At 46.7% G+C, this 13,852-nt stretch overlaps 1 protein-coding gene across 1 annotated transcript in view; it reads left to right on the top strand.

Moving 5' to 3' along the window:
• SLC24A4 (solute carrier family 24 member 4) overlaps nucleotides 1-13,852 on the top strand; it is a 187,877-nt gene that overhangs the window by 146,025 nt on the left and 28,000 nt on the right. The window contains exon 13 of the mRNA XM_029952162.1: nucleotides 10,881-11,047. Coding sequence (XP_029808022.1) covers nucleotides 10,881-11,047 — 167 coding nt within the window. The remainder of the gene's footprint in view (nucleotides 1-10,880; nucleotides 11,048-13,852) is intronic.

Below are 13,852 nucleotides of genomic sequence, written 5' to 3'. Positions count from 1 at the left end.
GTCTCTCAGGTGTCCCCAATGTTGAACTTGAAGGAAAGGCAATGGGAGCCAGCAGGGGCTGCTGCTGGTGGTGTTGGGGGAGATGTCCCTAAGTATAGACACTGCTCCATCACCCCGGAGCTCCCCCCTCAAAGAGCTCATTTCACCCATGAATTAGTCCAGACTCTTAATGTTAGAGAAACCCAATTCAGGCTGGTTTAAGCCAAAAAGCCCATCATGGCAAGTTCACTGGGAGAACCTACCTTCAGGCAAAGCTGAACATTCAGCTCAGATACAAGATACTGTCCGTCTCTGAGCTGTGCTTTCCCTGAGTTGGCTTCATCCTTGGGCGTCTTGCAAAGATGGCCACCAGCCGTCCAGGCTCCCGTCCCATTGGGTTAGTTCAGTGCCCAGTTGGTGCCCCCGTACGAGTCAAGGATTGCATTCAGCTGCATGTAACAGAAAATTCAAGTGATGGAACCTTCACCTCAAGGGATTTTTGTTACATAACAAGAAAGAAATTCTGAAATTAGAGAGTCTTGCAGCTCTATTATATCATCAGTATCCCCTTTCTCTGTCTCCATCCTTAGTGGGTGGCTTTTGTCTTCAAGGTTGCCAGTTGGCTCCCGCAGCTCCAGGCTGCCCTTGTTCCCGCCAGGAACAAGGAGAAAGGACAAAAGGCAGAAGACACATGTCACTAACCTTGGCTCCTCAGGAAAATATTCACTTTCACTTCGGTCTCCTTGTTAGCACTGTCTGTGACCACTCCCTACCTGCAAGGAAGCCTGGGAACTTAAGGTTTCTAGCTGGAACATGACGGCTGCAAGCAAAACAGGCTTCCTCTAATAAGAAGGAAGGGACGGTGGATATTAGACGTGGTGATTCCCAGCAAAATCCCCAGGGTTGACTCTCTAGTCATGCACCCAGCTCCAAACCTATACAAACCCCTCCGTGGCAAGAGTCGTTGCCTTGTTCACTGTTGGGTCCCCAGTGCCGAGAATAGAGCCTGGCACAGAGAATGCACACACCAAGTATTTATGGGATACGTGATGATCCAAGCTTGAATCCCATACCCGCCCATAGAGCTAGGAGGCGGAGTCAGCCCTCCAAACCACAGGGGCTGATGTGGAATGGAGGTTGGCTCCCTAAAGGAATGGTAGTATGCTGTTACCAGTAAAGGAATGGATGCTGGCCAGACAAGAGCAATGGGTGCCCAGTACAACCCAGAAGCACTTGAACTTGCTGATTTTTAAAGATCGTAAACTACTCATCCAGGAGCACGCCTTTTATGTGCAAACTAACCAGTCCAGATCCCAGTAACTCTGAACCACCCTCTCTGTCTGCCTCTCCTATCCCCACGAGGCAGGTTTCCTCTGCCTCAACCACCCCAGGGTCAAATACCGGATAGCTCTACACCACAGAGCCTGCTGAAATTAGTCAAACTAGCCGATCCTAAGACTTCTCGCTATACCTTGTCTTTCCCATGGAAATCCCAGTGAAGGCTCCTGCCCAGTCCTTTCCACCAGTCCCTTCTGTCTGCTGACCATCCCTGGCCCTTCCCATGCATGGCATGCCTCACCTCCTGTTGCTAGGGATCTGTGACTATAAAAATTTCTTTGACCATCACTTTTGTGTATCTTACCATACCTGATTAAAACCAATGCTAGGTGCATTTTAAACCACGCTAGGTCTGGCTTTGGCAAGATAATTTGAGCACAGCCTTGAAGGCATTGAGCTAGAGTCTTTGGAAACTATGCTAACAAGCACCCCCTACCCCCCACCCCAGGTGATAATGGTTGTTCAGTGAGACCTGAGAACGAATGATCTAGTCTCCTCACTTTGCAGATGAGCGGGCTGGGGCCCAGCCTGGTGGACATGTCAGGAGACCACATCCTGGGGCAGGAGGTTGCGTGGTGAGCACAGAATTAAAACAAGGAGTGAGCAGCTTCCGGCCAAGGTGGCAGGATGAAAAGCCCCTCCCACAGCAGGGCTGTTTCCGTCTTAACTGTGACTTAGGACCCTCTGGCCGCCAGTGACAAAAACCAGCCAGAACTCCCTTGAGCAGGAGAGGGAAATTTATGAGAAAGGTACATAGGTGTTTGCCGGAGCTGGTGCAGGTGGGTCTGAGGACCAAGAAGAGCCAGGAAACACATGATCAGGCAGGCCCCTTTCTACCTACCCCTTTTTCTACCTCTGTTTCAGCCCTTGCCCCTTAAACCTACTTCCTCTGCCTGCCCTACACACCACGATTCTGCCTGCACGCTGCCATTGGTCCCAAGTTCTGCATCCTGGGAAGCAGACTGATTAACTCAGTCTGATAGGAACCACCCTGGGGCCAGTCACAGGTAGGAGCACAAATGTGGCTGGCAGAAAATGCCTCCCCCCGTTGGGATTGCTGTCCTAGTGAATCTCAGTGAACCCAAACTCGCGTGCCTAGCCACCCAGCAGGACCAGGGCGTTTCCAGGACCTTTGCACCTCCTTTCCCCAATCAGATGTGACTGGGTTCTCCGTTTCTATTCCTGTCATACATCCCAGTGACGTGTCCTGTTCTCTCGGAGAAGTTGAGGAAATCTCTCATTTCATCAATGTGATCTACAGAAATCCTCTCCTGGGAATAGGCTTTCAAATGGGAATTCTTACATCCGCTATGTGAGATTTTCTAACTAGTGTTTATTTCCGATGGTCTTGTCCTGTTCTTGTCTCTATGTCCTGGGTAGTCCTCGGCTTCCCAATCATTTAGCATGTTTGGGGCTCCGTCAAGGACATAGGCATGCAAGAGTCCAGTAATTCTTTGCCTGGGAGCAGCTTGTGCTCTGGCTTCAGAAACTCGTACAAGTGACTGTAACATCCAAGCCAACATCGAGAGCCGTGCTGGTAGCTCCCTAGAATATCTGAAACTGGGTCGGTATTAACAGCCCTAATAGTAGTGGTGAGATGTGCAGTGACAAGGACTGTCTTGTCCCCAAGCCCCCAGTTTGCTATCATCACCCCCATCTAAGGTAAGGAAGAGGAGAGTGGGGGCCCACTTGCCCTGGGACCCATAGCTGATGTGTTACCCAGCTGGATCTGAACCTGAGTCAGGTGCTCGAACTCTTGCCCGCTGCCTGTCTTGTCCCTGACCTTCAATTACTGCACTTCGACGTACACAGCAATCTGGGAGCAAAACAGTAAATAAAGTGCTGAATTACGCAGTGCCTGCTATTAGATAATAGGACAGTGTGTCAACTCCTGCTAATCGTATGCTCCAGGCTAGTGCAGAAGGCACCAGAAGCTGTTACCAGCTGTGTTTGCACAGCTATCCTATCCTGGAAAGATATGGATGTTTGGATTTGGGTAGTGAGGCCCAGAGGTCAGCTTGGGTAGTTTAAGTAACTCATAATTGTTTATAAATTCATCACACTTACTGAAGAACGAGATCACCAGGGACTGAGTTAATGAGGAAAGGTTTTCCAGAAGAGTCCAAACAATGAGGCTGCAGAGAAGTGGACAGTGTATGTAGGGTGGTGGGGGGCAGGGCATAGCATGAGCACGCCACAGTTTTCCACATTTTGACCATGATCCACAGCAATGAATATGTTACATGCACACAGATATCTATAAAAAGGAAGCAAGTTTCATGGAATAATATTTAATTCTTACTGTATACCAGAACTCTAATAATTTACTTCTTTTAAAGAAAATGCCATTTGCCATCCACTTAATTGATTTCACAATCCACTAATGGGTCTCATCCAACAGTTGAAAAAGCGCAGCAGAGCAGGTCCAATAGAACATTGTTTTCTAGAAAACAATGGTGGGTCGTGAGCCTTGCCAGCTGGGTGGGGCCCAGATCAGGGTCGATGTGTCCAAACCAGATGTGAAACCCATCCCAGGCAGAAACAACACGATTTTGTGTCTGTGAAAATAAGAAAATGACCTTCCTGCTGTGGCATTTGTTTAGATCTCCAGAGACGCTCCCGAGAACTTTAAGTGTTCAGAGTTAAATTCCCCAAAGTGAATTCTTCCCCTAGACACAGAGTTTTAGTCCAATTCTGGAGCAGCCCCGGGCCTTCTCTGGCAGCCTCGATGACTTGCGGTGTGGGCTGACGAGGGGAGAACCAGGAATTTTGGACAAATCAATCAGGAGGAAAGCTTTCTGCCCTTTGGGCAAAGAGCACAAGGCACAGAAAGGTGTATGTAGAGGAGGATCTGGGAAGACGGATGTTTCTCCGATGAAGTCTCTGGTAGGAATACATGAATGGATTTGCTGATTTTTGAGCTAACCACATTCTGTTCATTATTATAAGTAGGCTAGGGGGCAGTTTCCTTAGCAGATATGCTGTTAATGATTTAGGAGGATTCAAACACAGACATACAAAGGTAGCAAAGCCTCTGCCAACCTACTTTACCGTTTCCTTTTCTTATTGAGACATAATTCGTGTATCATGAAATTCACCCTTATGGAGTGGACCGTTCAGTGGGTTTCAGTGTATTTGCAAAGTTGTTCAACCAGCACGACTATAGATTTCCAGAAAATTTTCACCTCCCCCCAAAACACCCACACCCATGAACAATCAGGCTGGTTCCCCACATCCTCTGACAACCATTAAGCTCTCCGTCTCTGTTGGACTTGCCCGCTCCAGACATTCCATATCAATGGACTCCTATAACATGTGGCCTTTTGTGTCCGCCTTCATTCATTTTGTACAATGCTTTCTAGATTCATCCATGTCAGCCTGGGTCAGTACTTCACTCCTTATGGATGAATAATATTCCATTGGGTTTTTATGCTTCATTTTGTTCAGTCATTACTTCGTGGATAGTTGGGTTTGCTCCTACCTTTTGGCAATTATGGGTAATGTGATGAGCATTTGAATAGAAGTTTTTATGCGGGCGTAGGGAGGAACTGCCAAAATATTTTCCAAGAGGCTGCCCCACTTCCCATGCCCTCCAGCAGCGTACAAGGGTCCCCATTTTCCCACATCTTTGCCAATATTATTATCTGTATTTTTTGGCATAGTCACACTTGTGGACACAAAGTTGTTTTATTTGCCATTTCCTAACAACTTAATAGGTCGAGCATCTTTTCACATAGGTATTAACTATTTTTATAATTTCTTTGGAGCACTGTCTATCCAAATCCTATGCCTATTTTTCAAATGGAGATTTTTTTTATTGTTGAGTGATGAATTCTTTATATATTCTGCAAACTAGAACTTTATATGATTTCCAAATATTTTCTTCTATCTTGTGGATTGTCTTTCACTTCCTAGATAGTATCTTTGGAAGTACAAAATGTTTAAATTTTGGTAAAATCCAATTTATCTATTTTTAAATTGTTTTTAAATTTTTTTAAGGTGTATTCATTTTTCAGAGACAGAGACACAGAGTAAGGCTGTGGAGGGGCAGAGAGAGAGGGAGACGCAGAATCTGAAGCAGCTCCAGGCTCTGAGCTGTCAGCACAGAGCCCAATGTAGGACTCAAACTCCTAGACCATGAGATCATGCCCTGAGCTGAAGTCAGACACTCAACTGACTGAGCCACCCAGGCTCCCCAAATTTATCCATTTTTTTCTTTTGTTTGTGGTTTTGTGTATTTGTGTGTATATGTGTATGTGTTTTAAGAAACCATTGCCTAATCCGATGCCATGAAGTGTTATGCCCTTGTTTTCATCTAAAAGTTTTATAGTTTCACCTCATATTTAGACCTTCGATCCATTTTGAGTTGATTTTAGTATGCGGCGTGAGGGAGGGGTCTCATTTCATTCTTTTGTGCGTGGATATACAGGTGTCCTGGCATCATTTGTTTAAAAGACTGTCCTTTTCCTATTGAATAGCCTTAATACCATTTTTAAATAAGAATTCACCTTAAATGGATGAGTTTATTTCTGGACTCAAAATTCTATTCCTTTGGTAGAAAAATCCTTATGTCAGTAGCACACTTTATTGAGTGCTTGTAGATTTGTAGTAAATTTTAAAATCAGGGCATGTAAGCCCTCTAGCTCTGCTCTCCTTTCAAGATTGGCTTGGCTATTCTGGGTCCCTTGCATTTTCATATAAATATTAGCAACAGTTTGTCAATGTCTACAAAAAAAGGTCCGCTAGGATTTTAACAGGGATTGCACTGAATCTATAGATCAGTTTGCGGGGAGCATTTCCATCTTTATGTTAAATCTTCTGACTTAATGTACAGATGTCTTTCCCTTTAAGGCTTTTTAAATTTCCTTCAATGTTGTTTGGTAGTTTTCAGCGTAAAACTCTTATATTTCTTTTGTTACATTTATTTCTAAGTGGGGTTTTTTTGGCTGCTATTGTAAAGGGAACTTGTTTTCTTAATTTCATTTTTGGATTATTCATTGTCAGTGAGTAGAAATACAACTTTATTTTGTATATTGATCTCATATCTTACAACTTGACTAAATTTGTTTATTGTAATAGTTTTTTGTGTAGAGTTTTTGTGGTTTTTAGAATGTTCTCTCTGTAAATCATGCTTTTACAAGTAAGGATAGTTTTACTTTCTCTTTCCAAGCTGAATGGCTGACTTCTTTTCTTGCCCAGTGCTCCTGGCTAACACGTGCGGTACAGGGCTGATTAGAAATGGTCAGAGCAGACATCCTCATATTGCTGAAAGCTTCCCGTCCTCCACCATCAACTGTGTTAGCTGTGGGGGTTTGTAGATGCCCTTTCTCAGGATGAGGAAATGCTTATCTCTTCCAAGTTTGTTGAGTGTTTTATCGTGAGAAGGTATTGGATTTAGTCAGATGTCCTTTTTTTCATGGCCTCAGTGGACATGACTGTGCAGTTTTTCCTCTTTATTCTATTGACATGGTATACTGAACTGATTGGAGTTCATATTTGAGCCAAGCCTGCATTCCTGGGATAAATCCCACTTCATCATGGTGCATAATCCTTTTTATATGTTTGCTGGATTCGGTTTGCCAGAGTTTTGTTAAAAGAGTTTTGCGTCTGTGTTCACAAGGATATCGGTCTGTTTCTCTTCTCTTGATGTCTGGCTTTGGTACCAGGATAATCCTGGCTTCATAGAGCAACGCGGGAACTGTTCCCCTCTCTTCTACCTTTTGGAAGAATTGTGAAGGATTCATGCTAATTCTTTTTTAAACACTTGGTAGAAATCACCATGAAGCCATCTCTTCCTAGGGCCATAAACTTACAAGGTTTTTTGTGGTGGTGGTAGTGGTGGTTACTGTGTCAATTTCTTGTTAGAGATCTTCTTGGATTTTTTTTTTCTTTTTGAGCCAGCTTTGGTATTTCTGTCTTTGTGGGATTTTGTCTGTTTCGCCTAGGCTATGTAATTTGTTGGCGCACTGTTGTTCATAATTTTCCTTTAATAATTCTGTTTGTTTTCATGAGGCTCATAACAATCACCTTCTTTCATTCTTGATTTTAGTAATTTGAGTCTTCTCTCTTGTATTTTTTTTTTCTTTTTATGGTCAGTCTAGCTAACAGTGTCAATGTCATTGATCTTTTTAAAGAACCAACTTTTAGTTTTATTGATGCTTTTTTTTCAAGTTTTTATTTCTACTTTAATGTTGATTATTTATTTCATTTCTTCTGCCTTCTTTAGACTTAACTTGCTCTTCTTTTTTTGTTTCTTTTTTTTTATGTTTACTTATTTTGAGAGAGTAAAAACATGAGCAGATAGGGGCAGGGGTGAAGGGAGAGAGAGAATCTCAAGCAGGCTCTGCACTGACAGTGTAGAGCCCAGCATGGGACTCGAACCCACGAGCCATGAGACCATGACCTAAGCCAAAAATCAAGAGCCAGATGCTTAACTGACTGAGCCATCCAAGTGCCCCTCTTTTTTCTTTCTTTCTTTCTTTTTAAAAATTTTTTTAAATGTTTTTATTTATTTTTGAGAGAGAGAGACAGCATGAGCAGGGGAGGGTCAGAGAGAGGGGGAGACACCAAATCCGAAGACAGGCTCCAGGGTCTGAGCTGTCAGCACAGAGCCTGACACAGGACTTGAACCCACAAACCATGAGATCATGACCTGAGCTGAGGTCGAATGCTTAACTGACTGAGCCACCCAAGTGCCCCTTTTCTTTCTTAAGGAGGAAGGTTAGGTCACTGATTTAAGATCTTTCTTCTTTTTTAATATAGTCATTTATAGCTATCAATTTCTAGACACTACTTTTCCTCTATCCAATAAGTTTTGTTATGTTGTATTTTCATTTTCATTCAAGGAATTTTATCATTTCCCTTTTGATTTATTTTTTGACCTATTGGTTATTTAGGAGCATGTTGGTTAATTTCCACATATGTGTGAACTTCCAGTTTTCCTTCTGTTGTTGATTTCTAATATCCTTCCATTGTGGAGCAGTTATAGAACAGTCTAGTCTAGGGGCGCCTGGCAGGCTCAGTCAGTAGAGCACGTGACTCTTGATTTCGGGGTGGTGAGTTTGAGCCCCATATTGGCTGTAGATATTACCAAGGTGAATAAATAAATAAGTAAACTTCAAAATAATAATTAAAAAAAATAGGGGCACCTGGGTGGCTCAGGCGATTGGGCATCCGACTTCGGCTCAGGTCATGATCTCACAGTTTGTGAGTTCGAGCCCAATGCCAGGCTCTGTGCTGACAGCTCGGAGCCTGGAGCCTGCTTCGTATTCTGTGTCTCCCTCTCTGCCCCTCCCCTGCTCTCATTCTGTCTCTCAAAAATGAATAAACACTTAAAAAAAATTAAAAAATAATAATAAAAAAATAAAGTCTTTGTCTAGTAAATCCAGTGTCTGGAAATCCTCAGACAGCGTTTCTGTGGACTGACCGTTCCTGTGTATAGGCCGTACTTTCTTATTTCTTTGCATATCTCATAGTTTCTTGTTGAATGCTGGGCATTTAAAATAATCATCTGACAATGCTGGACATCAGATTCTTCTCCCTTCCCAGTTCTGCTTGTTGCTGCTGTTTATTGCTGTTTGGTGAATTTTCTCAGCGAATTCTGTAAAATCTGTATTCGCCTTCACTGTGTGTAGATCTGAGATGGTGGCTAGGTTCTTGAAAGGTCATCTAATGATTGCACTGAGATTTCCCTGGACGCCTCGATCAGAATAAATCTTCCAGGCTTTGCTGATACGTCTGGATGTGTTTGGAGGCACACCTTCACCACAGGCAGGCACTTTACAAATGTACCTTAGCCTTTACTTCCTTGCTTGCTCAGAGCCTCACCACGAGGCAGAAGTGACAGCCTAGGGCATTCTCAAACCCTCCCGAGCACGGGATTAACCATGGGCAAGAGTTATGGACTTTAGACACCAAGATACGCAGGAGCTTTTCACAGCCCTCTCTAGACATCTCATTCCCCAGTTTGTTCTTTTTTTTTTTATGTTTTTTTCTTAATTTATTTTTGAGAGACAGTGCAAGCAGGGGAGGGTCAGAGAGAGAGGGAGACACAGAATCTGAAGCAGCCTCCAGGCTCTGAGCTGTCAGCACAGCACCAACGTGGGACTTGAACCCACAAACCATGAGATCATGACCTGAGCCGAAGCCAGACACTCAACCGACTGAGCCACCCAGGCGCCCCTTCCCCCCCGCCCCCACCAGTTTGTTCTTTTAAGCTGTTTGGTCAGCTTATTGTCTGTCTCAACTATTATCCATCACCCTGGATGGTGTGATGTTTAACAGTTGCCTCTGATTGTTTTCAACAAATGCCTGCAAGGAAAAGACTGTTCACACTGGCTGAGCTCTGATTCAGGAAAAATAAAAACAGCCTTGGAAGAGGGCTCTTCCAGGAAACCACTAGACAGGTCAGATGACACCAGTTCGCCGAGAAGTGATGTGGAAGGAGCCTTGTCCTGTCCCCCGCGGCGGGGGCCAGGACGCTGGTTTTCAGGGCTGCGCCAGAGCTGGTGGGAGGGGATGGAAATAGGGCAAGTTCAAACTCCCCAGAGCTCCCTGTTCGCACTGATATCCAGCCAGTTTTCTTGAGTGAACTCTGCCTGGATTACTACCAGCCTTTGGTTAATTCCCAGAGTTCTGAAAAAGGCTAGGTCTGACCATTTTTGCCAGTGTTTTTCTTGCTTTTATGGAGGAGAGACTCCTTAGAAGTCCGTCCTCCGCTATTTCATTGGCATCGCCAACAAGCTAATTTCGAGCCTGCGTGTGCACACCGCACTCGGTGGCTAATTAAGGACACCAGGCTTGCACACAGTGCACCCTTTTCCATGGTTGAATGGTGTATGGATTCGGTTGGTCGGGGGCAGTGAGGTCGTGCCTGCCAGCCAGCACACCCACACTTCGGTCTTGCGTCTGCAGCGAGCTGAGTACATGGTCTTGGAGCAAAGGAGCTGAGATTTCCAAAGTACCGGCTCTGTGCCGCAGTGTGTGCTGGGTGCTTTGTGTACAGTGTATCATGTCCGTCTTACAACAACCAAGAAAGAGAAAACGTTCCTGTTTGACAGCTGAAGAAAGTACTAAACTGCAAAGTGCTTACTTACTTCTATGCCTGCTCCACAAATATTCCATACCCTGATTATAGCAGTGTTGTCACCACAGCTGTTGTCATCAGAGGGGGAGGTGGAGTTGATGGACTTGCTCAAGGTCCTTTGAACACCGACCCAGGTCTGTCTGATTGCAGAGACCGCCCCCCCCCCCCCGCCGCCGTATTCCACATCCCCACTCCAGCTTTCCTGGGCAAATCCATTCCACTCTGGGTCTCACTTTCCTTATTCTGATAAATGAAGGATTTGGACTGACTGAAGTTATTCAATCAACAAATGCTTACTGGCTTATGTCGTGGAGATCACCTCCCAGCTGCCACTCGGAGGTCTGTAATTCTGATTTCAGGCGCTCACATTGGTAGCATTGTCTTGCTTGGCTTGAAAACCTAAACGGACAGGCAGACAGGAAGGTGTATAACCTGACATGTGTTTCTCTCCGCACCCTCCCCCCCCGCTCCACTGCAGAGGCAAGAGGGGACAAAGCCAAGTGGGTGTTCACCTGGCCGCTCATCTTCCTCCTGTGCGTGACCATCCCCAACTGCAGCAAACCCCGCTGGGAGAAATACTTCATGGTCACGTTCATCGCTGCCACTCTGTGGATCGCCATCTTCTCCTACCTGATGGTGTGGCTGGTGAGTGGCAGAAGCCTGGGGGCACCGTTCGGACAGCGCCCGCCCAGCACCTGCCGAGGTTGGGGAGCTGGACTCCAAGAGGGACTCGGGCACTGCTGCGCCACCTTCAGCTAGTCACCCCCCTTCACAGACCTTGGTTCGTCGCCCAGTAGAAAGGCTCAGCAGAGGCACACGAGGTGCTTTTCTCCAAGGCAGGAGTTGGGGGCGGGGGAAGGGTTGAGGGGGACAGATCTTCACCCGGAGATTCTGGGACACGCTTCCCCAGGCGCATTGCAAAGAGGAATGTGGCAGGGGTGGTGTGGCTGCTGTATCAAGCTCTCGTGGTGGGGGTGGCTGGTCCCTAGGCCCCCTTCCTTTCCGAGCTCCCTGGGAGAATGTGAGGGAGACCACACACGGCAGACCTTTCCGGAACCTCGTCCTCCTGACAACGCTATAGGATGGATGTTTTTACTCTGCCCATTTTACAGAGGAGGAAACTGAGGCTCCAGATGGAGTAATTGGCCCCATCGCACAATGACCAGCCAGGTTACCATTAGTTATGTAATCAGTAACATCTAGAGTTGAGGTTAGTACCTGGCATTGGGCCCTGAGTCCACGATGTCAGCCACTACCCTGAGCTGCCTCTAGGTTTCCACTCGGAGCTTTCAGACGCCATGTGGGCTGGAGTTTGGCAGGCAGAGAGGCACTGGCATAGTTTCCTGTAAGCCCCTCTGGGGCACGCGTGACAGCTCCCCTTCCCCCTCACTCTGTGTGCACCCTGAGGGGTCCCCCCTCCACCGCCAGCTCCACGTAGGGGACCCAGGAGCAGGAGAGAAGCAGCGACAGGCAGCCGAGGGTCTGTGGCTGTGGAAGCGCCCATCAGCAGGTCACACCGCACAGCCCGTGTGTAGACGTTTCACTCTCCGCCTGGTGCCAGCTGCGCAGGGCAGGGAGTCTTGGTCTGAGAGGCACAGGGGCCACCTCTGCCTTAAGTCTGGTGGGTGAAGAGGGCTGTGGGGTCGCATGGAAATGAATGTGAGTCATAGCCTTCCCGCTTACAAGCCCCGAGCCCCTGGCAGGTGACTCAGCTCCCAGAGCCACAAGTCACCTCCTCTACGAGAGGGGAGTGGTCATCCCTGTGTCCCAGGGTCATTAGGAGACTGGAAGCATCTGCCGGGGCATCGCGATCTGACCGGCGCCACGACGGGTCGCTCCCAGCCGCAGAGAATAGCTGTTTGCAGCACAAGGTGTAGCCGGTGTTGCCTCCACGCTTTGTTCAGATAAAGGCTAAAATCCTCATCGGCGCTGGGGAGTGAGTGAGTGAGTGAGTGAGTGTGTGTGTGTTAGGGTAGGGGGAGTTGAAAATAGCTACTCTCCAAACCCCCCAGAAAAGGCGGACAATCAAAGAGCATGAAAACAACTCCTTAAATGAATTACACTTATAAATTAACATTTTTCTGAACAAGGTTAACACCAGCCCACCTTTCTATTCGATAGAAGGATCCAGTGGTTTGTCTTATTAAAGTGCGTCCCCAAACCAACAACTGCAAAAAAAAGTGTTTCATGACATTCAAGTGGGTGTGAGAATTAGGTGAGGTCAAATTCATGAATGGATGGAACTTTTTCTTCTGTGCTGAAAACAGCAGGATCATGAAATCAGCTCTTAGTTGGCAGCGAGGCACGGCCTTGAACCTCACTATCATCCACACCACCTGGACTTACCCCACCGGAACTTCTTTTTTTTAATTAATTTAAAATTTTTTAATGTTTATTTATTTTTGAGAAAGGCAGACACAGAGTATAAGCAGGGGAGGGGCAGAGAGAGAGGCAGACACAGAATCTGAAGCACGTTCCAGGCTCTGAGCTGTCCGCACAGAGCCCGACGCGGGGCTCGGGGCTCGAACGCATCCAGCCAATGTCAGACGCTTAACCAACTGAGCCTCCCAGGCGCCCCACCCACCTGTGCTTTGCTGGGCCACCCTTATCTGTGGTTTTGAACTTAAACCCACCTCAGTTTATAGGGAATGGAATGACCCCAACTGTAAAAATCAGTGAAGACAACAGCACCCCATGTTAGCAAGATTTCTACTGAAGCAAGATGCGCTGGCCAGAGGGGCATGCGCTTACTTTCCTTATGCCCTGACGATGTGCCAGGGAGCAGCGAAGTCTCACCTGCCCACCCCTTTCTCCTACCACCTCTTATATCTCTCACCCCTACGCCTTCAGGGAAAATGATTCTTGAATGCCAGTGTCAAACGGGAGGGTCCTTTGAAAGGGATTGTCGTGTCCAGCCCCTTTCCACAACTGGGGAGACTGAGGACCAGAGGGGAGCTGTGACTTCCACTAGGTCACAAGAGATAGCCCCAGGGTCTGGACTCAGCTCTGCTTCCCTTTCTGAAGCCTAAGTATCAGGTGGGCTCGGAGAGCCCAGGGCTGGAGTCCAGGGCAAAGCTACCCTCAGGTGGCATCTTCGGTCCTAAGCAGCCTGGATGGTGCACGCACACATGAGACCTTCCTTCTGTTCTTCCATCCTTTGGCTTCTTTTTTTTTTTTTCTATAATATTTTATTGTCAAATTGTTTTCCATACAACGCCCAGTGTTCTTCCCCCCAAGTGCCCTCCACCATCACCACCACCTCTTTTCCCCCCTCCCCCTTCCCCTTCAACTCTCAGTTCATTTTCAGCATTCAATAGTCTCTCAAGTTTTGCATCCCTCTCTCTCCCCAACTCTCTCTCCCTCCTCCGCTCCCCCTGGTTCTCCATTAGGTCTCTCCTGTTTTCCTGTTAGACCTATGAGTGCAAACATATGGTTTCTGTCCTTCTCTGC

This window comes from Suricata suricatta, chromosome 9 (assembly GCF_006229205.1).
Source record: "Suricata suricatta isolate VVHF042 chromosome 9, meerkat_22Aug2017_6uvM2_HiC, whole genome shotgun sequence".
Classification (NCBI taxonomy): domain Eukaryota; kingdom Metazoa; phylum Chordata; class Mammalia; order Carnivora; family Herpestidae; genus Suricata; species Suricata suricatta.
Note: the sequence above shows the minus strand (reverse complement) of the source record. Positions and strands in the feature narration are given on the sequence as shown.